The sequence below is a fragment of the Theobroma cacao genome, chromosome 6 (genome assembly GCF_053813885.1).
Source record: "Theobroma cacao isolate CCN51 chromosome 6, ASM5381388v1, whole genome shotgun sequence".
NCBI lineage: Eukaryota > Viridiplantae > Streptophyta > Magnoliopsida > Malvales > Malvaceae > Theobroma > Theobroma cacao.
This window is the reverse complement of record NC_142644.1, coordinates 7250268-7272870: the sequence shown is the minus strand read 5'-3', so window position 1 is coordinate 7272870 and position 22603 is coordinate 7250268. Positions and strand designations below refer to the sequence as shown.

The 22603-nt window shown below is 32.7% G+C and overlaps 1 protein-coding gene and 1 long non-coding RNA gene across 2 annotated transcripts; both read left to right on the top strand.

Moving 5' to 3' along the window:
- Nucleotides 1–102: 102 nt before the first annotated feature.
- LOC18595578 (Tyrosyl-tRNA synthetase, class Ib, bacterial/mitochondrial) lies at nt 103–5382 on the top strand. The gene is made up of 10 exons (XM_007023592.3): nt 103–331; nt 420–567; nt 1085–1371; nt 1472–1568; nt 2738–2843; nt 2935–3017; nt 3145–3290; nt 3498–3603; nt 4901–4960; nt 5124–5382. Exons 1-10 carry the CDS (start codon nt 225–227, stop codon nt 5142–5144), a joined length of 1161 nt encoding a protein of 386 aa, XP_007023654.3. The 5' UTR covers nt 103–224; the 3' UTR covers nt 5145–5382.
- Nucleotides 5383–9265: 3883 nt separating this feature from the next.
- Nucleotides 9266–11583, top strand: LOC108662535 (uncharacterized). Its single transcript, XR_016027238.1, has 4 exons — nt 9266–9394; nt 9467–9538; nt 9664–9753; nt 11381–11583. It is a non-coding gene; the product is annotated as an uncharacterized LOC108662535 (long non-coding RNA).
- The last annotated feature ends 11020 nt before the right edge of the window (nt 11584–22603 follow it).

Genomic DNA, 22603 nt, shown 5'->3' with positions numbered 1-22603 from the left:
AACAGTTTTAAAGCTATTAGTTTTTATAAGATGTTTGTAATACCGGTTCTGAATAATTAACTGCACCTAAAGTTAAGCTTCCTTTGGGAGTGAACTAACTCACAACACAGTAAACGAACTCTTTCATCTTAAATTATAAGGTTTGACCCCAGACTAGGGCTTCAGCAGAATTTGATTCCCAAACTTGTAAAGCGTCTGCCGCCATCGCATTATCCTCAGAACCAATGGCGGAGCAATCGCCGCCGGACCAGACTCCGCCGTCGAGCGACATCCAATCCCTCTCCATCAACTCCCAACCTTCCTCTTCCTCTTCGTCTTCATCAACTCCACAGTAAGTCATTTCCGTTGAATTCGGAATTCTTTTTCTTTCTTAATTTCAGTTTTTAGATGGAAATCGATTTTTTTTATTATGGTTTCAGGCTGAGTGTAGAAGAGAGGTTTCGGATTATAAGAAGTGTTGGGGAAGAATGCATTCAAGAGGATGAGCTGCTGAACCTTCTCACCCACAAGCCTGAACCCATTTGCTACGATGGCTTTGAGCCTTCTGGCAGAATGCACATTGCTCAGGTCCCTCATTATTTCCTTTATTCATATCTATATTCTTCTATCTTTCTCTCAACTTTTTCTACTGTTGTTGACTAAATTCTCTCTTGAGTCGAAATCTTAGAATTGAAATCAATGGTTTGTTGGATTTAATTAATACGTCACAGCTAATTATGGATTTATTTATGAAAATGAAACATGCTGATTTTTTTTTTCTTTGTGTAATTTCTTTCATCATTTCATTTCAAAGTTCCAACTTCTTCTTAGTGGTTTGCAGATTTAATTGGTTTTGAACGATTTTTATAGATTTTTAGAATATTCGTCTTGATTTCTTTTTCCATAAATTAAACCGCTTGACATACTCGAACTTCAGATCTAACATGCTTCTCTCATTTGTAATGTTAACTCATATGATGCATGTTGACAAGATGGTGGCAACTTCTCCTTTACGTTATGTCATTTTAGATGTCCGGTGCTTTCTTTTTAGGTTTTTTTTCCCCCTCATCCACTGAAGTTTCTTTTGTTTTTTGTCTGTAAACAGGGAGTTGTGAAGGCGATAAATGTTAACAAACTGACCTCTGCTGGATGTAAAGTAAAAATCTGGGTTGCAGATTGGTTTGCGCAGCTAAACAATAAAATGGGTGGTGACTTGAAGAAGATTAAAATAGTTGGACAATATTTGATTGAAATCTGGAAGGCAGTCGGCATGGATCTTAATGGAAAGGTTGAATTCTTGTGGTCTTCAGATGAAATTAACTCCAGGGCGTCGGAGTACTGGCCCCTTGTGATGGATATAGCCCGCAGAAACAAGCTTCCCAGGATAATGAGGTGTGGAAACAATAGAATTTTGATATTTTTTTTCTAATCTTTTCCTTATATTACTAGTAATGCTTCTGTTGATGCCGTACACAAAATTTGTTCTCTTTAGGTGTTGTCAAATTATGGGCCGTAGTGAGCAAGATGAGTTGTCAGCCGCCCAAATTCTTTACCCATGCATGCAGTGTGCTGACATATTTTTCCTTAAGGTGCTTCTGCTTATGAATTTTAAGTTTTTCTGATCCCCTGCCTTTTCGTAAAGAACTTGAGACAGATTTATATGCAAAGCTTTATAAAAGTTGAGAGACACTCAGTGTCATGAGTTATTTATAGTTATTACTCACCTTCTCTTATATCACACTTGCATGCATATGAATTAAAATGTTGGTATAATATTTTTAATCTTTGTTAATTTCTTGTCTTTTAATATGTAGCAGTCATTTGAGTCTTATACATATGTGCTTGGCATGCTATATAGTGATACTGTTTCGGTGGCCACAAGAAGAGGAAAAAAGTAAAGTCCGATGGGCAATTTTTTTACTGTTCTTCTCAACATTGCTTTTGGACCTTGAATACGCTATTTTCTTTTCCCTTTTAAATATTCTTCTCTAGATCAACGAGACTCCTTGTTTTAGTTCTTCCAATATCCACTGACTGTTGCACTATCTCGGTAGCATATTCTATAACAAATTTTTGAGCTGTAAAAATCAAATGGTTTTCTGAACCCTTTGTTTAAACTAACATGGATTGGTTTAGAATGAATCATACTCAAGCATGATTATAATCTTGCTGAGAAACAGTATTTAGTCTCTATTTCCTTGTTGTCAGTTGCTCATTAGAGATTGAAATTTCATTTTTAAAATTGGGAAAATACGAAAGTTTGTTTTTGACAGTGGATCTAAACTTTGTAGGGAGGATATGTTGACATCAAATAATAAAAGCTTATTATGGGTATTTCCTATGGGACATCATTGGGTATTTTTTCTTCCATTGAGGAGTTTCTGTTAGATATCATTTGGTGTCCTTTGATTGTAGGATTTTATATGGGACATTATTGGGTATTTTTTCTGAATTTTATTCTTTGGTTCATGTTGTTCCTATTCTGTCAAAATCAAGAAAAGTTTCAAATCCTGATTGAAGTTCCAAACATACTGTAAAGCTTCAAAATCATTTTGACAGTTTAAGTAAAGAACAGCTGTTCAGGATCTCCAGCATGGTTGCTATACATCTCCTTCCACTTATTTGCAGTGCAATTCTGGACTATTTTTTGTATAGCTGTTTTCTTTTTTGTGTAAATTATATGTTTAATGATAGATTGTAATGTCAATTTCAAACTTCTATTTAACTAAGAGCAAGTGGAATTACTTTATCTGAACAGGCAGACATTTGCCAGTTGGGCATGGATCAAAGGAAAGTGAATGTCCTTGCAAGAGAGTATTGTGATGACATAAAGAGGAAAAACAAACCAATTATCTTGTCTCATCGTATTCTCTTACTTCCACATCATTTTAGTTCTTTTTCTTATCTTTTTCTTTTCCTTTTATGTTACTTGATCTCGGTTTTCATGACATGCAGATATGCTACCTGGTCTGCAGCAGGGACAAGAGAAAATGTCAAAGAGTGATCCATCATCATCAATATTCATGGAGGATGAGGAGGTTGGCTTTCCTTTACTCGTGGGGATTAATAACCAGGGTGTCATTCTATTCAAAGTTCTTAGAAAAAAAGTGTTGACTGACTTGAATCCTGAATCATGTTCTGATACTCCTATGATTTACGTGACAGGCAGAAGTGAATGTGAAAATAAAGAAGGCATACTGCCCCCCTAAAATTGTTGAGGGGAATCCATGTTTGGAATACATCAAGTACATCATCTTCCCATGGTTTCATGAGTTCAGGGTGGAGCGCAGTGCAGAAAATGGTGGTGACAAGTGAGTGGTTCCATACCTTACTTCATTTAGTTCCTGTGTAAGAATGATTGAGTGACTTTGATAATTAATGCTTACGTTTTCACACTTGATATTCATAAACTCCTTTATCTCACTATATTTGTTTAACAAGCCATCTTTTTGTAGTTTTGTCATTAGTATGATTATTTCAGAGTAGCATGACATTAATGTAATGTTGTTTCAATTTAGGACCTTTAAAAATTTTGAGGAGCTTGTTTCTGACTATGAGAGTGGGGAGTTGCATCCTGCTGATTTGAAACCTGCCCTTTCAAGAGCTTTGAACAAGATACTACAGGTAAGTGTATTTTACCTATTGTGCCTTTATTTCTGTTAATTAACTAGGTAACTCTTGAAGAAAACACCTAAAACTCTGTCAACACTATCCTGTTGCAACTGAGTCAGGTCCTGGCAGACAAACACAATGTTAAATCTTTTGGTTAAACTCAAACAAATTTTAATAGGATAGACCAGCTCTTCTTAATTAGCTACACTAGGCTTTATGTGATTTTTTATTTCATCCTTAATTATTTCATTTTGCTGTAGCTTTTTTATGCGTCTGTACTCTATTCTGTAATGTAAATGATGTCTGATATTTGGTTTCTCTATTTTCTTTTTCTTTTTCTTATTTTGGAGTTATATAACAGGCAGAAATATGTTATACTACATTGCATAAATGCTATAGTCCTGCATCCCAGGGCAGCTAAAAACAATGCATGGGACTGTTAATTGAACATCATTGATTTCAAAAAAGTTTGCTTCTTCCCCACTAGGTACAGAAAACGAAGGGTAGTCTATATGTCCAAAGGTTTTATTAATATATATACTGAAAGGAAAGAAGACTATTGCTCAAAGTAATGGCTTAACAGACCTGCATAATTAATGGAACTTATACACTTACCCAATTTTACAGTTTATTTTCCTTTTCTGCATTCTACGTCATTGATTTCAAAAGAGTTTGCTTCTGCCTCGTACTAGATAAAGAAAACAAAGGGTAGTCGGATATGTCCTAAGGTTTTATTAATATATATACTGAAAGGAAAGAATACTTGTTCAAAGTAATGGCTTACTGGACCTTGCATAATTAATGGACCTTGTCTATTCACCAAACTTTACAGTTTGTTTTTCTCTTTTTGTCTTATATATTGTGAAATTAGTCACTCTTTTTTTGCATAACTAAAGGACCTTTTCACATTGGTAGCCAAATGTTGGCAAATAATTTGAGTAATAGAATATACCAGACTGCTCCTTTTTGGCTTTTTCGCATTGTTGCTATGATTTATATCTTCATGGTGCCACTTAAAAATGATAGTGTGGGGAATTCGTGTTTGCTCATGTAGCATATATGAGGTGTTGTCATTCAAGAAACATAATATCTATCAGCTTTTCATAATATTCCTGCTAATCAGTATTGGACTGCTGTTCTAACTCATGAAGGTCCTGGCTCTAAAAGGCAGTGAGCTTTAACATGTAGCTAATGTAGTTTCTCATGTTAGTTTGATGATCCTGGTGGTGCCACTTACATACAAGTGTGGTCAGAGCCCTTATTTTGTTTACTTGCCTGTGAACTAATTTTCTATCCATCCTTTCTACAGCCTGTGCGCAATCACTTTAACAATGATGCTAAGGCCAAGGATCTGCTGAAACGGGTTAAGGTATTGGTGCTTTTTCCTTCATTCTCTGCATTTTAACTATGATCTTTTCATGAAGCATAGAGTGCTCGACAGGCTGTGCCAGTTTCAGCTTGTAAGATTTGTTTCTTCATCTCGTGGTATGAAACTTGACTCTACTTTTATTTTATCTTTGACTATCATGCAGAGCTACCGTGTGACCAAGTGATGGAGGATGAGTACCTATTTCTGGTCAAGAATATTAATTATGATTTACCTATTGTTTTATTTACATCCAAATGAAAACTTGCCCCATGCTATATACGTGTTAAGATATCCAGTTACCAAAACGTTGATTTGCATATTGCTACTCTTGTTAGTGTAGATTGTCATGATTTTGAAGAGGCAGATTATCAATAATATATCCTGGTGAGCAATATACGAAATGAAGCTGTTACTTACATCAAGTTTCTGTCTTATTGTGCTCATTGCTTTACACGAGGAAGATTTGGTACAAGGCTTGAATTTGAGTAATATGGAAGACATATTTTGAAAGAGGTTTATATTTGATGCACTGATAGTAGGCCTAACAATTTGTGTTTTCGTATCGTAAACGTATCAGACACGATTAGACACGAAATATATTACGTTAAGGTTAAACAAGAATATGACACGTTAAATATTCGTGTTTTAAATTTAAAACATGTACACGTATACGTTTAATAAACGTGTAACATGACACGATACGATTAACACGTTTATTACACGTGTCAATATATGACACGACACGATTAGTAATACGTTTAACAAGGCTAAATAAAAATATTATAATTAAATATAATTTTATTATTTAAATTTATAATTTATAATTATAATAAAATAAAAATAATAATAACATTAAATATAAAAAAAATTAATATAAATAACATATGTAAAATTCATTATCATATAGTATGATAAAACATATCATTAAAATCTAACCTTCAAATATTAGTAATATAAAAAATCATTTATAATTTTTAATCGTAATAATTACATTATTATCTTTATAAAATTAAAAAAATTATTAAAATAATTATTTAAAATTATTTATATAAGAGTAAAATAATCTTTAACTATTAATTTTTAATATGTTAATAAATGTGTCACGTATACACGTTTAAACATGATAACACGATTAACTAAACGTATTTAAACGTGTTTTAAATGTGTTTGTCGTGTCTGACACTTGAGACACGAAAATTTTCGTGTTTTAATGTGTCAGACACGATTAGATACAAAACACGTTAAGATTAAACCAAAAACCTGTTTTAACTCGTATTTTTTCATGCTTCTCTCCCTCTTTCTTGTTCTTTGTCCGCATGCATCCAAATCAAACTTTTCCTCTAAGCAAATTAATTCTCCCACCATTAACGAGAAAATTGAAGTTGCAATTTGAAGTCATTGATGGATTCAAGTTACAATTAATTCTTCCACTGTGAATGAGCAAAATGAGCAATATGAGATTAACTTGACAAAGGCTAAGATAGAAAGGACTTTGGGCAGATAAATTTGAGAACAAAGGTGATGGCAATGAAGCATGTGTATAGGGAAATAACGTGTTTTGCCCACGTGAAGGCAAGCCAGATTAATCTTGACATAGATGAAGATTAGAAAGGTTTTTTATATCAGAATTTTAAATAAATTAATATTGGTATAGTATTCAAAAAAGTTTTTAAAATTATTGAAAAAAATTCATATAGGTCTTCATATTTTTATTACGTTTAGTAAAGTTATTATATTTTATTTTGAGCTAAATAAGTTATTTTATTTTTTTTAAATTAGATAAACTCTTATAACTAATGATTGACTAAGTTAAAATATCATTTGTTATTTATACTATGGTACACTAACGTGGCTTGCTAAATATCAAAATTAATAATGATATGGTATATTGACATATCAAAATTGATAATGACATGACATATTAATTTGACATGATATAATAATTATGTGATATTTTTCATTTTTTAAATCAATATCATGTCAGTATCATGTAGATATATAATGACAAATAGCATTCTAACTAACGGTGATAATAAATAATTAATCATAAGGGTCTATTTGACCCAAAATAAAAGCACAGGGGCTCAATTGATCACAATAAAAAATAAAGATTTATTTGAATTTTTAAATAATTTAAGGACTTATTTGAGTATTATGCCTTTAATCTCACTTGTGCATGTGTCTGGGTACTTCGTAGGCATTACTTGTTTTGATTCTTAATTGTGTTGCACCATGGCCACTTAATAGCTCCTTGTGATGTCTAGTTCACTTGATAATTTATTTTTTATTTGATTAATTATTAAAAATTTTTAATATTATTTTTTAAGAATTTATAAGATTTTATCTTTACTTATTAATGATGTGGCATGTTTTGATGAAGTGATAAATATAGAAAATATATACTATCAGTGCATTAAATATAAATTTAAAATTTAATTCCTTTGAGAGGAGAGTTAGAGACAAAATTCAATCCCCTTAAGAAAAGGGTTAGAGAAAGAAGTATGGATAGGAAATATTTTTTTTTATTTTTCAACCCATTAAACATTAAAATGTGTATAGTTTGTAAATATTTGATTTTGGTTACTACCAAAAATTTTTTAGAGCTGTTTTACAATATAATGTTGTACAGAAAATAATAATAACAACTAGAATAAGTGAAGCACTATTTTAAGCGGAACAACCAGAATAAATGAAACACTATTTTACATAGAATAAGCAAAACAAGTGAAGCATTGCTTTATGCAAAATAACTAGAATAAATAGAGCATTATTTCATTCAGAACAACTAATACAAGTGAAATAAGTACTTCGCACAAAATAACCACTTTATATGGATAGTAGTAAAAGCAACCTAGAATAAATGTCAAGGTCCATAGGTTATTTTCATCTTGGAATATTCTAAAGAGTTTGTGTCACATCTCATTTTGTGGTGGGATATGATCGGTGCATGAACCCAAACGGGGTGCAGGCCGTTAGGCCCAAGCAAGCCTCTTTAACATTCATCATTAAACATTTATGAATATGGAAATGTACTTAAACATCCATAGGCATGCAATATCAACTTATTCATACCATCATATGCAACATTTCACATATATGGAACTTCTCAATATATATAGTGTAAGTGCAAACATTTCATATACCATCAGAGTGTCACGTTCTCAATGCACCATATCATTTATATGTCTCAACACCTTCGAGTGTCCATATGGGATCTTGACCCACTATATACATTGAACATAACATTCATAAAGTAATATGCCCAAACATTTGGCTACATTATCATAACATACTCATAATCCATAAAACATGTTCATAGTTTGTAAACATAAACATAATATAGACTAACTAGTTAGCGGAACATGACCTGACTCGCTAGGCATCAAATGACTGCTAGACATCTACAAATAAGGAATGAACGGATCACATCTTCGTGACACTAACTGCTAGCAAGAGAGTGCAATCACTATTTTGCAACAAAAATAGTGAGGAAAAATAACGTGTGAGTCACAAAGACTTTGTGAATGGATATCGAGAAAGGGACAAGTCAAAGGGGAGAGTTTTTTGTAACCATGAACTTGTAATACATATGATTCATAAGTCTTTCATTCATTTCCTTTAAATATTCTTTTAAAAGTATATGAACTCTGTTCTAAACAATGTTTTAATAAGGGAACAATATTTGTAACACCCTTGATTTTTTTTTTATATGGCCTATATGTTATGTTGGCCAAGTAATTTAAGGAGTTATTTAAGTTTTGATGAATATGATTATGTTTAGAGATAAATGACTATGAATGTGGGAGGTAAATTAAGGTCCTCATTTGAATTGTGCAGATGTTTAGCACTTTGACATCTAAGTATGCCCTTAAGGTGAATATTGATGAAAATGATGAATTAATCCTATAAATTGAGGATTTGATTTAATTCGATGCATATTTAAGGATATATGTATGAGGAATTGAATTATATGAGTTATTTGAAGTATACGATCAGTAGGAAATGATTTTGGGGTGTTAAGTTTAGATTCTTGGAGGTTTGGGTGCTGAAAAGGTGTAATTTGGGCAAGATGTATCGATACATTAGTAAAGGCATCGATACATTCTTGGAAAGATGAACATGTATCTATACATTATCTTAATGTATCAAAACATATACATTGTCCCAATGTATCGATACATTTGAAGTAGAGGGCACTCAAGAGCATTCTGCTCGAAATGTATCAATACGTTGCCCAAATGTATCGATACATTGACAAATGTATCGATACATCAAAGAGAAAAGGCAAAAATATAAAAGGGTTAACGGGCATTCCTCCCCATTTCTCTCTTAGCTTTTTCTCTCATTCTTTCTTTACCCTCTTCAAACCCTAGGCCCCCAAACGCTATTTGGAGCCCATTTGAGCTAGATCCAAGCTTGGGAGACAATCCAGAGGTAAGATTACACATTTTTATCAATTGATTTTCGATTTAATCGGTTAATAACCTCGGATCTAAATATTTTCAGATTTGGTAAAACTCTCTCCCCTTGAGTTTATTGGAGATTTGAAACCTAGATTTGAGCAACCTAGCTTCTAAGGTAAGGGTTTAGCTCATTTGTTGAAAAATTGAGCTTATATATTGGATTTTGGTATTTTTGAAAAATTGAGATATTTTTGAAAGCTATGAAATAAATAATTTTGCATTGTTTTGATGTGTCTAAAGGGAGAATGGAGGCTATTAATGCATTTGTGAGTTGGAAGATGATTGAAGGCTAAAGGTTGAGCTTGATGTGGTGTGCCTCTGATTGTCAAGGTGAGTGGGATTTAATTAAATGCATGTAGTGCATTTCTCATAATGTATACGCTGCCATGGTATTGAAATATTGTGTGTTTACCTAGATGAGAATGCCTAAGGTAAAGAATTGATACGTATATAATATATATATTTGTGTGCATGTGTATATGTTTGTTTGCCTAGAGGTATATGCCTAGGATAGAGAACAATTATGATTGTGTGCCTAGATGAGAATGCCTAGGCTAACTAGTTAATTGAAAAAGAAAATCTATGTTTATGTAATTTGTGGTGTGCCACATGGTGGCATTGTGTTGAACCGATGGTATGTAGGACCTAGAGCAAGAGGCCCACCCATGGTGTGATACAAATTATAACTTAAGGACTGTGCCAAATTGTGATGAATGGACTACCTAATTAGGAATATGGGCATAATATATATTTGGGTTAATGGCACAACGATTGAAGTAATGTTGAGTATGTGAGGCCGAAGAGCCATGACTACTTGCAAACATGATATATGCATGAATGCCCACATATTTGTGGTTGATTTGAAGATATGCATAACGCTTTTAAGCCATGATTGATATGACTTAATATGATTAATACCCATATGTGGTTATGGGCATAAGGGCCTAAAGATTGATTATGTTTCTTTTAATGATGCCTTAAAGATTTGTAGGCACTTAGAATTATATTGAGCTTAGAAATGACTAAAGCTTGATGAATTTGAATGTGATTTGATGTGGACATATGAAATGTCATAGGCACGATGGCCTGATTTGTGGATATGTATTCTGTCCGAGGGATGAATTCCGGATGTTGATTTGATTTGTGAATGAGTGGAATCCAATACCCTGTGACTATGTCTGTGCCTCAGGGACTGTGGTAAGCAAAGGCAATGGTTGATACCCCGCCTGAGATTCCCACCTGTAGTGTACGATGCCATCCGTTGGGAGATTACTCCAAATGATAATTGTGATGCCACTTGTGTGAGATTTCTTCGAGTGATGCCGACGTTTGGAGTTTACTCCTGTCAACGATCTATTCTCCGCTCATTTCTTTGGCACGTGTGTGATCTATTCTCCACCCAGCAATTTTGACTTGCGTGTGCTTTGTTTCTCCACCTATTGGCCACCGTGCGTGATTTGATGATGTCTAGGGCAAGACCACTCACTTGATTCTGTTTGACTATGATAACATGCAACAGAGATGGCATGATCTTATTTGAAAATGAATTTATGGTGGCTAACTATGAATGGTATCTGATGAAAAGCTTCAAGATAAATAATTTATATGTGAATGATATTTGAGGTTGGGCTCGGCAACTAAGATGTGCCTACGAAGCCTAGTTTGATGGTAATGGCATTAAGGGTAAGCCTTGATTTCATATGATGTGATGTGAGGACATAGAACTTGTGTATTGTGGTTATGATGCGCCATTGATATGTGATTTGGCAAGTTTAATTGTGATGAATTGTGCATGTAGGATATTAGGATGATCCTCGCACTTTTGAATTAGAGATGTTTGAATATGAAAGTTTTACGGCTAGATAGGCCTATTTGTTTTATACGTAAAATATTATGTTGTGATAGCATCCCCTCACCAAATAGTAGATGACTCACCCCTTTGTTGTACCATGTGCAGATAAGAGAAACTGTGGGGTTATGTGACAAGTGTCATTGATTGGACAGACATGTAATTGGCATCCGATAGGTCTCCTTCCCAACATGTCACTCCGCTGAGTCTGTATGGGCCTTCCACCTTTCAGTTTGATTAGTTGGTGAATATGTTAAGCACGATGTGTTATTTGAATTGTATAAGGGTTGTTATGTACAAACCCGATTTAATGGCCAATGTATAACCTCATGAATATTTGTATGAATTATGTGCTAAGGATAATGTATTATATTTGGTATTATTATGAATATTTGATCATAAATCCCTTGGCATTTGTGTTATATAATTTTGGATTTAGAGGTTTGCTTGAGTCTAGTGTGCTTGCCTGTTAGGCTCGTGCACCGATCATGGACCCTTGGATTTGGGTCATGATAGTATTCAATCCATGTACCATTTGAAAGATATTGGTCTTGGAGTGAGAAAGGACATACATTTGCTAACGTTGTTTGAAAGATAATGGACTCAAAGACTACAGGTTTGGTCGATAAATGAGCCATTTGAAAGATGACGGGGTTAGATGACCAGGTAATTATTTGTCATGCTTGGGTTAAGTGGGATTAACAGATGAGGACGCTTGGGAAGCAAAACTCAGTTTATGCATACACTTGGAAAGGCAGGGTTTGTAAACAGTGATTATGATGTTTATTAGCATATTTTTGAAAGAGTGTTTTATAAAACACTCTTCCCTATTGCTTGTTCCCCCTCTCTATATTCATGCAAGGAGTTTTTGTGACTCACAAGTTATTACCTTTAGTTTCTTAAATCAATAGACTCGTTGGCTCGCTGTCCATTTGGAAAGAGTAGTCTTCTATAATTGGCCTGGTAGGTGTTCGTTATGGCATCTAGTAGGCGTGAGCTTTTTCATTTGTGTCGTACTCTGCTGGTTGAGTTTGGTCTTTACATTTTACTGTTATGGAATTTGATAATGTTTATGTCTTGTTATAAGTGACATGTATTGAATGTTTGCCACAAAATGGCTTAGGGAATGTATTCACCACCTAATAGCTCATAGCTCAGATTTATGTTATATGTTGCTTCCACATGTAAAGCACGTAAGCGTGCAAATTGATTTTATAATACTTGATGTATATGATAATCATGTTTATATTTGTTCTGCATATGACTCCATGGTGATGGTTCCAAGAGGCACATATGGTTAATGGTTTATTATTCATTATTAGGCTTGCATGGGTTACAAGGGTAATTCCCATTAATACCCTTGCGCCGATCATGATTTCGAATTTGGGTTGTGACTAATATGTTCCATTTTCCCATAAAAACTTCTAAGGGTTTCTTTGGATATTTCTTGTTGAAAACCTCCTTAGCCAACTCATTTACTGCATCCACTCTACAGCAACTTTTCATAGAGGAAGAATACTTATTTATACTAAACATATTAAACTCAACTACCTTTTCTCTAACTTTGAAAGTTATCTTACCATTCTTCACATCTATGATTGCTCTAGTTGTAGCCAAGAATGATCATCTCAAACTAAAAAGAATTTCAGCACCTCCATCTTAAGCATAATAAAGTCCATCGGAATGTACAACTTTCTAACTTTAACCAAAACATCCTCTATAATCCCAACAGGGGACCTGATTGTTTTGTCTACTAACTGTAAAGAAACTGTAATAGGTTGTGTCTCATTAAGTCCAAGTTTCCTAGCAATAGACAAAGGCATAATTGAAACACTAGCAGCCAAATCACACAAAGCTTTAGAAAATTTAACACTACCAATATTATAAGGGATAAAAAAACTCCTTTGATCTTTAAGCTTTGGTGGAAGCTTATTTTGGATTATAGCACTACACTTCTCAGTAAGTGCGGCTATCTTAAATCTTCCAATTTCCTCTTCTTAGTCAGAATGTCTCTTAAGAACTTAACATAGCTTGGCATTTGTTCTAAAGCTTCGACAGAAGGGATATTGATATGGAGCTTCTTAAATACCTCTAAAAACTTTTGGAATTGATTATCAAGTTTTTGTTTCTGAAAACGCTAAGGAAAAGGTGGTGGCGGGGTTGACTTGGCTTCCATTTCTTGAACTTGTTTGTCAGACTTCTCAACCACTGTCTCTCTCTTTACAAACTTATCATGAGTTTCAGCTTGCTTGCTAATGCTTCCTACCTCTGTTCCACTCCTAAAGGTGATTGCATTATAATGCTTCATTCCTTCTCTTCTAAGATTGGGTTTAGTATCACTAAGCAAGGTCTCCTAAGGCCTATTATTGATGGCATTGGCAAATTAACCCTCTTGTATCTGAAGATTTTGATTTAATGCAGCTTGACTTTGAATGATAGTTGTTTGACTTTGAATAATGGCATCATTTTTTGCTATGTAAACATCATTCTTGGCCATGAATTGCATGAGCATTTTTTCCATTGATGGCTCTTTCTCAAGCATGGGAGCTCTAATTTGAGGTAAGAAACCCAAGGGAAAATTTTACTTTTCTTAAAAAAAAGGTCAATTATTGTTGTTCTAAGAAAAGTTAGGATGATTCCTTCACCCAAGATTATAAGTGTTGGAATACGAATTGTTCTACTACCTATTGAAGTTCCCAACAAATTGCACTGATTCAGCTTTAACTAGACAATGGTCACTAGTATGCCCTTCTCCACACAAATCGCAAGTAACAAACAGGCTTTCAACATAATGAAGAATGAACCATCAATAAATTAAACTTCTTAGTTAATGCCGTTACCTATGCAATCAATCCATTGATATCACCTAACTCATGAACACCAGCCACTCTTTTAAGCACCGTTTTCTCAGATGACTATTGATAGTTATTAGATGTCATCTTTTTCAACAATTCATAAGCTCATCAATATACTTTGCCATAAGAGCTCCTCTAGTAGTAGCATCAATAGTAGTCCAAATATGACCATTCAAACCATTATAAAATGTTTGCACCCGAAGCCACTTAAGTAGACCATGATAAGGGCAACGCCGAAGCAAATCCTTACATCTCTCCCAAGCCTTGTACAACAACTTAGAATCAGGTTGGATGAATGATGTGATATCATTTCATAGTTTCACTGTATTAGCTGGAGGAAAGAATTTAGCTAAGAACTTTTGGGCAATATTAGCCCAAGTAGTCATTGAGCCCATGGGAAATGAGTTCAACCAAATCTTCTCTTGTCTTGTAATGAGAAAGGAAGAGTCTCAATCTAATAGCATCATCGAATACTCCATTATGATTGAAAGTGTCATAGATCTCTAGAAAATTTGAGATATGAGCATTAAGATCATCATTATAGACCCTCAAATTGGACTGAACTTTAGATCATTTGAATGATTATTGGCTTTATCTCAAAGTTGTTAGCTTTTATAGTTAGCTTTCGAATGCTCGAATGAAGACCTTGCACCAACGAAACAGCATAATCTCTCAAAGATCAATTTTCTTCCACTAATTGCCCTTGAGTTTGCTATTGTCTTTGTTGTTCAACCATTGTTTCAATGTGAGTTGAAGTTTGTGAATTTTCTCTCTAAAGTCTTCGAAACATCATTTTCATTTCTAAATCAAAAGGGACATTCTCCAAGTTTCTCACTCTTTGCATACAATGACCCAAACACATAAAAAAAAAAAAAAAAAACAAAGCTTGAAGTGAGACAAGTTTGCTTAGTTGTAATATTAGCAAGAAGTAAGAAAACAATTCCCCGGCAATGGCACCAAAAACTTGTTGTTAGATTTCTCCATGCAAGTGTACGTACCACAACAAGTAATATAAAGGTAATTAGATTGTCAAATCCCATAAGGAATTGTGCCAACTTAAGCTAAGTACTAAAATTATAACAAACTAATTTTATCCAAGTAATCAAAATTAAAAGAATAATTAAAAGCAAAATTGAACTAACAAACTAAAACTAAGAGTTTAATAACAAAGTTTACTAAAAAAAATTGATTAAAAGTCTAGGATTATGATATCCTTCAACACTTCATCTAAATCATCTTTCTCTTTCTCAACTTACTTCAATAATTTGAATTGCTAACCTAAAGTCCCAAGTTATTTATAATTCTTTGTCGAGGTGCTCGAAAAAATATTTCTCCCAATTAATTTATTATATGTCTATGTAAATTCAACTGAAGAAGTATTTATTAAGTTTGTACTCTAATCTTGGCTACAAGTGACACATAAGTATACGTTTATCCTATATAAAAATCAAATCACCTAATCAACTACGTGAATTTGAACACATGTTATTCCATTCATGGCCTAATCTAAACTCCCTTCATCAAGTTGTAATTAGATATCTAAGTCAATCTAATTAGTGATCATGCAATTAGAAGTATTAAACACAGGATTAGAATAAACAACTCATATTTCTTTGAAAATAAACAAAAGAGAGATAAAGTATTCAAACTACATAATCCTAGAAAAAATAAATTAGTTCATAATATTAATAAAAATATCATCCAAAGAAAATTAACCATCAATTCTAATCAAAGGAAGTAAAAGAAAAACAAAAGTAGAGAGAGCAACCAAGAATTTAAGCTTTTGAATCTCTAATCTTCTTTGATTTCCTTTGCTTTCTTGCTTTGTTTTTGGCTTCTTTTTTCTCTAAAATAGCTACTCTCTATGCCTTTCTAAAACTCCTCACAAAGGCTCTTTAAATACTCCTCAAAAACCCTATTTTCAATTTTCCTATAGAAGTAGTTTTCTTAAAAACATGATCCAGTGTTGCAGCCTTGGTCCTTGAAAGCCATGGCGCCATGTTCTCAAGTGAAAGTATGGAAGCTTCAGTTTTTTCTAAGCGTCGTGGCCTTACTTCACTAACGTTGTGGTGTTCTCCTCTTTGGTTCTTGTATGAGAGTTAGGCATCAAAGGCACCGTGGGCTCCTTCTTTCCAAGGCTGCAACCTTCATTTCCTCTAGCTGCCTTATGCAGAAACTACAGCAGTCTAGTCTTTTCCAATGCAATATTTACCTCAATCTAATACAAACTAGGCAAAGTGGTTAACATGCAAGTTATAGCCTTGTCTCTTAGCATTCCAATGGCTTAAGAATCATGTTAATTGAACTTCTGTAACAAGAGTTATGATAGAGATACTGCAATATGTACAAATGAAGCTATCACCATACTTACACGGATTATCACCAAATAAGATCTTTTCCATCCAATTTCCCACAAAAGCAATAAAAGAGATCAGAATTAAACTAAAATAACTTAAACTAAACTATTTAACATGCATTAAACTTAATTAAGAAGAGTAATTAAAATACTTAATTTTGAATTTAAAATCTCAAAGACTTAACTACTTAAGCTTCAAAAATGTGACAAAATAACTCTATATAATAGAGTTATCAAAATTCTCTAAGTGAAAGGATATCTCCACATCCCACTAGTATGATGGAAGGGCTCAGAGAATGTTCTTAATAAAAGGCTTTTACTCATACTAAGGTTTGCATTCATGTAAATATTGTTCTTACTCACAAATGATGACTCCAATGATGGGATTCGCTTGATAAACTTGCGAAAGTGAGTTTTCCCGAATAATTCCCTATGTGAGAGATTATCCTCGAGTCCACCGGTATGATGGGCGAAATTTGAGAAAAAACACCAATAGAATGTTTTCATTTGACATTTGTCAAAATTTGTACCATGCATTTCATAATTGCATCACATGCACGCTATACTTGTAAAATCGAATAATAGACTTTAAGTCATGAATGAAACTAAGCAATAAAAGAACAAACTATGATTAAGGAAATACATAATAAAATTAAAATTTAAGGTTTAATAAGGTAATATATAATTAAATGGTACTGTTCATAGAACGGACATCATGGGGGTGCTAATCTTTCCTCATGCCTAACCGTACTCCCAAACCTAGCTTTAAAATTCACAAACTAGGTTTTTGTTCTTTAGACAAAGCTAAAATCAATTTAAGGCCTCGTCAAATAGAACGATTCTAATAGATGGCCAATCGCATCTAGATAAAAAAGATTAATGGCAATTCCCCAAAATTTTCACGTCGCATGTAGCTACAAATAAATAAATCCAAGCAAGGCCTAGCATTACTATGGGCCAAAGCCCGTTAGACACTCCATTGAATTTGGACCAACAATATATACAAGTAAAATAAAATAAGATAAAAATAAAGATGAAATCAAAATGTAAATTAAAATAGAGGTAGAAATACAAAAATAGAAACAATCAATATATTTCAAAAAATGGTGTCTACTTATATCGATGTTGATATTTAATGAAAATAATTCCACACATTATTGTTAGTTGAAATAAGTTTAAAGTTAGTTATCCAAGAGGAGGTGAATTGGTTACTAAGAGAAAAGCCCCTTTTTTTCATGGATTAAAAAGATCATGAAACTTAAGTGCAGCAAAATAAAAAAACAGAGCATAACAAAGTATGTAAGTGATGAAAAGTAAAGAAAGCAAAGACATGATTTTTATAGAGGTTTGGCCTTCAATGTCTACGTCCTCTTCTTTAATATCACAAGGAATTTGAATCCACTATAAATTTCCATTCAAGGAGCAAACATAACCTCACAAACACTATTTTTTAGAGAGGATCAAATGTTAGGAATTTTGAGAATATGGTGCCTTGGAAAGCAAGTATATTCTCATGTTTAATTTCATTTAATTTATTAGTAATGAAAGTACATTTTGATAATAAGACGAAGAGTTTGTTTTAAGTAAACATTCATTATCTAGTTATTAAGGTACCGTGATTCTATTGAGATATTAAAATATATTTGTATGAAGAATCATATATAAGAGACATGTATTTTAATTGAATCTAAAAATTATTCACAACCATATAATAAAACTAGTCACTTTTTTGTGTTAAGGCTGTAGTGTCCAGATTACTTCCAATGAAACGAATGTAATTCATTTCAAGGGAATGATGAGTCTCAAATCATCGAAATGGTTGACTTTGAGTAATGACACTATAACATGAACTGGAATCATGTAAGAATCAAATTTAAGTTTAACTGTTACTTAAATCATGATCTCACGCTTATGCATTTGCTTATAGTAGACCGAAATCGTGATGGATAGTAGACTCTTGTTAAATATCCTTATAATCTTTGATATACCATGAGTATAATTATCATAAAGCGTTGATATAAACTCCGTATGTTGGGATTATAATTAAGATGAACATATGGGAACATATATCCAAATAATGGTGTTCATAACATTAACATCACTTCTAGTTATTTTAGGAAGATTGGTGATTAATTTAGGCTCAGTGGATTGATGAATTAGCTACTCATCACATCTGGATACTGAAAAGATTATATCTAGAGTTGAATCACTGAGTGGATGAAATTTGATACTAAGGGACAAAATTAACATAAAAGGTAATACGGTAAATTCACATTTTATTATTGGATGGTTATCAGGGTTCACAATATAAAATATGATAAATTCACCTTTTATCATTAGATGGTTATGAGGGCTCATAACATAAGGTTTGCAATTGAACAACTAATAATTAATATCAAATATTGAATTATTTCTTACAATTATAATTAATCCAAGAGTGCAACCATGAATCTATAGTGGAGTGATTTCATGGTTAATAAGCTTGAATTATTTTTAATGAGATTATGAATAATTCTAAGTTTATTGGAGCTTGGAATATCTATATCCAAATAGATTTCCCATTTAGTTTCGTAGAATTCAACTTGTTTAAGTTGGAATGTATTTTTTATTCGATTAATTAAATTGTGTACCAAAATGGCAGTTTTAACATGTTTGTTTAAATTTAGACAAGAAAACATATTATGTCTTAATTTAGACAAGAAAGCATATTCGTCTTAATTTAGACTAGAAATCATGTTTGGTCTTAATGTAGACAACAAAATATGTTTGTTTTAATTGAAGACAAGAAAAATATTTTTTGTCTTAATCTAGACTAAAAAAATATTTGTCTCAATTTAGACAAGATAAAATATTTTTGTCTTAATTGAAGACAAGAGTTGTCTTAAATTAAGATAATGCTAGGGGAATTTTTGCAAAATGAATCTAGACATCCATGTTGATAAAAAAAGACTCTATGTTAGACTATCATTCTTTTATTTATTATTAATTCTTTTTAAATAAAGATAGATAATAATAAAAAAAGAGTTATTATTCAATAAGGAGTTTTATTTTATTAAGAACTCTAAATGATAATTAAAGAATTAAATTATTTATTTTTTAATTTTAATTTTGATAATTATGGAGCATGTTCGATGTTTCCATAACTCTAAATGAATGGTCAATATTTATTCAAATGTATTTGATATTGATTAAACTTTTGAGGCAAGAGTTTAATAAAAAGAGAAAAGATTAGAATAAAAGAAATGTATGTACTTTTCTCGAAAAAGTTTCAAATGTCACTTCTTTCCTTTTCCTAACTTTGTTGTATCTCTTTTTCTCTCTTTCCTATTCTTGGTTGAATTTTTTGAAAGAAAAATAGCCATTAATTTTTGAAAAGCAAAGAGAGACATAATCGATTGTCATCTTCTAGTCTAGCATTCCACACCTTGTCCACTCAAGGTTTCAAGTTGAAAGCATTTTTGAAAAGTAAGTGGTAAACTTATTTGGTCGAGAAATCAATCATTGGTGTGGTGGTATCCAAAAAATAAGAATCTAAAAAAAAAGGTGTATGGGTTTTTTTACTCAATAGATTCTTATTTTTAAGATGTGATTATGTTACTTGCAATAAGAATGATGTGTGTTTCTGCTTATGTAATCGGATTGCTTACTTCTTTTATACAATAAAATTTTTGAAATCCATACTTTACATAACCACATCAATCCACTTAGATCCAACTCCAACATCAAACACAACCTCACAACATCACTTCCTTTTCAATAAAAGCAAGTATAACCTCACAATGTCACTGTCTTTTTAAGAGGAGCAAGCATAACTCCACAATATCACTACCTTTTTAAGGTTAAAACACAATTTTTCATAAAGTTTCTATCTTTTTAAGGTTAAAGTACAACCCTTTTACCTTTTGCTTGGAGGTATAACCAAATACAATAGTGGATTATAAAAATATGAACTTTATGCCTCTAAAAATGTCTGATGACAATGAGAGTACTAAAAGTGAAAGCTTTATGAGAATAAAGATCGAGAATGGGAATATCTAAGCTAAAAAACTTTCGATAGTGAGGAAATGTGTGATCTTTGAAGAATGTCAGCTCACTATCAAACTAAAGGAAGGCTTTTTTTCCTTTTAGCTTTTTCAAATATTTTTCTCTCTTGTTTTCCCTTTTTTTTTCCTTTTCTTATGATTTTCTTTTCTCTTCCTTCCTCTCTCTGCTGATGTCCGTTGGTCAGGTACTTATAAGCCTAAGCTTTTCTTTCCATTTCATGCCAATTAGACTTGTCTGTTGTGCTTGTAAAATCGACATGTTGTGCCTTTAGTATTGATTCTTCATAAATTTGGAAAATCTACACTTTTTTTGTTTTTCTTGAGAGTCCACATGTTCTTCATCTGGTGTCGTTTCTTCATAACATGCCACAAGTCTGCACCTTTCTGTCTTTTCCCAAAATTGACATGTTGTGCTCTTAGTGTTGATTCTTCATATGTGTTTGGCGCCAATCCAAAAATTCAAACTTCAAATTTCGCGCTCTAATCTTATCCAATTTACAACTCTATCTTCCTCTCCAAATTTTTGACTTTTCTCTTTGAAGCTTCCAAAATTGACATGTCAATTTCTTGGTATTGATTCTTGCTTTATCTAGTGGCTTTTGTTTCTCTAGAATCGACATGTGAAAATCTGAGAATTGATTTTTCCTGCAAGAGAAAAAAAGATTTTGCTTTCTGTATAGTAAGACTTAAAAATGTATTTCAATTCATGATCAACTTCAAAACTCTTTAGGGATGTTCTTCACCTTTGAAAACTTTTTTCCATCTCTTTCAAGTAAACCAATTTTGTCATTTCAAAACCAAAATAAAGATAATAATTATGTTAAGAAGTTCTATAATGATGTGATGATGTTTATATGATTGTGAATTCCATTATGTTGGATGGATGTTTGTATGAATGTGGTGAATGATAAGTCCAGACATATTGATTGAAAAGGCTTGCTTGGGCTTAATGGCCATACCCACATAGGTTCATGCACTAGTCATGACTCGAAAATGGGATGTGACAAACCATTACTTATTATATGAATTAAAATGAGTTACAATAACGATTACTCACATTCAAGCTGTCACGTCGTGAAACCGAGACATGACACGACCATCTGTCACAACCTAATTTTTGGGCCATGACCGGCACAAGGACCCAATAGGCATAACCCACTAGGCCTTAACAAGCCTTCCTACATGAACCTGTACATTAGTCCATGTATCATCCATACTCCCTTTTTAAGATTTATAAATCATAATGTTCAAATAATAACTTCATTGAAATCAATTCATAAAATCCAAATATATACTCATAATGGTATTCATTAATCGGAATATACATAAATAGTTTGCCAAACAATTCTTAGCAAGTTACATCCAGTTTACATGTACACATTCAAAGACTCTGATTGTTAACGAAGTGACTCTAGGCGTGGGTGCTAACATTTAGTATCATGACAAACCTACCAAGCAATGGATAGAGAGGAACACTTCGTCCTAGGATCCAGTCACCTTTAACTCAGAGTACCTTCAACATGAAGTTTAAAAACGTGAGTATAAACTCAGTGAGTGAACATAGAAAAGGAACAAGCAAGCAATACGAAAAGTTTAGAAAACATGATGCACTTATTTTGAAAATAATGCAATTTAGTTTAATTCTCATTAAAAACCCCTCATTCCCAAACTTGCTTATTTAACCCCTTAATGTTAAAGAAATCCATGTTCAACCATGAAGTTGAAATGAGTGAAAACTGTGGTAGAATTCAAGCAAGGCAAGCATAACGGATTGATTTTCGTCGCAGTGAAAAGGCATTCTCGCTGCAGCGAAACCAAGGCTGGTGCAAACCCTCACCACTCAAGAGTTTCTGATTGTAGCGAAATTCTGATCAAATTAAAAATTAAAGGGTTTTCACTGTCATAAGAAAAATCCACTTATGCCACACTGTACATTAAATTGAACACATTGACGATAATCAAATTTTTTTTTCTTCAACATCCAATGCGATCACATTTTATTTTTCATAACCCTTTTTATAGCATATAAAAACATATCTATAGCATATATACATATATACATATATATACATATGTA

What these genes read in the sequence shown, in the direction of transcription:
- LOC18595578 (XM_007023592.3), top strand. Translation starts at nt 225, where the DNA reads ATGGCGGAGCAATCGCCGCCGGACCAGACTCCGCCGTCGAGCGACATC. An exon ending in AAGCTTCCCAGGATAATGAG is followed by an intron (nt 1,372 to 1,471) that starts GTGTGGAAACAA and finishes TGTTCTCTTTAG; the next exon opens with GTGTTGTCAAATTATGGGCC. An exon ending in ATCTGCTGAAACGGGTTAAG is followed by an intron (nt 4,961 to 5,123) that starts GTATTGGTGCTT and finishes ACTATCATGCAG; the next exon opens with AGCTACCGTGTGACCAAGTG.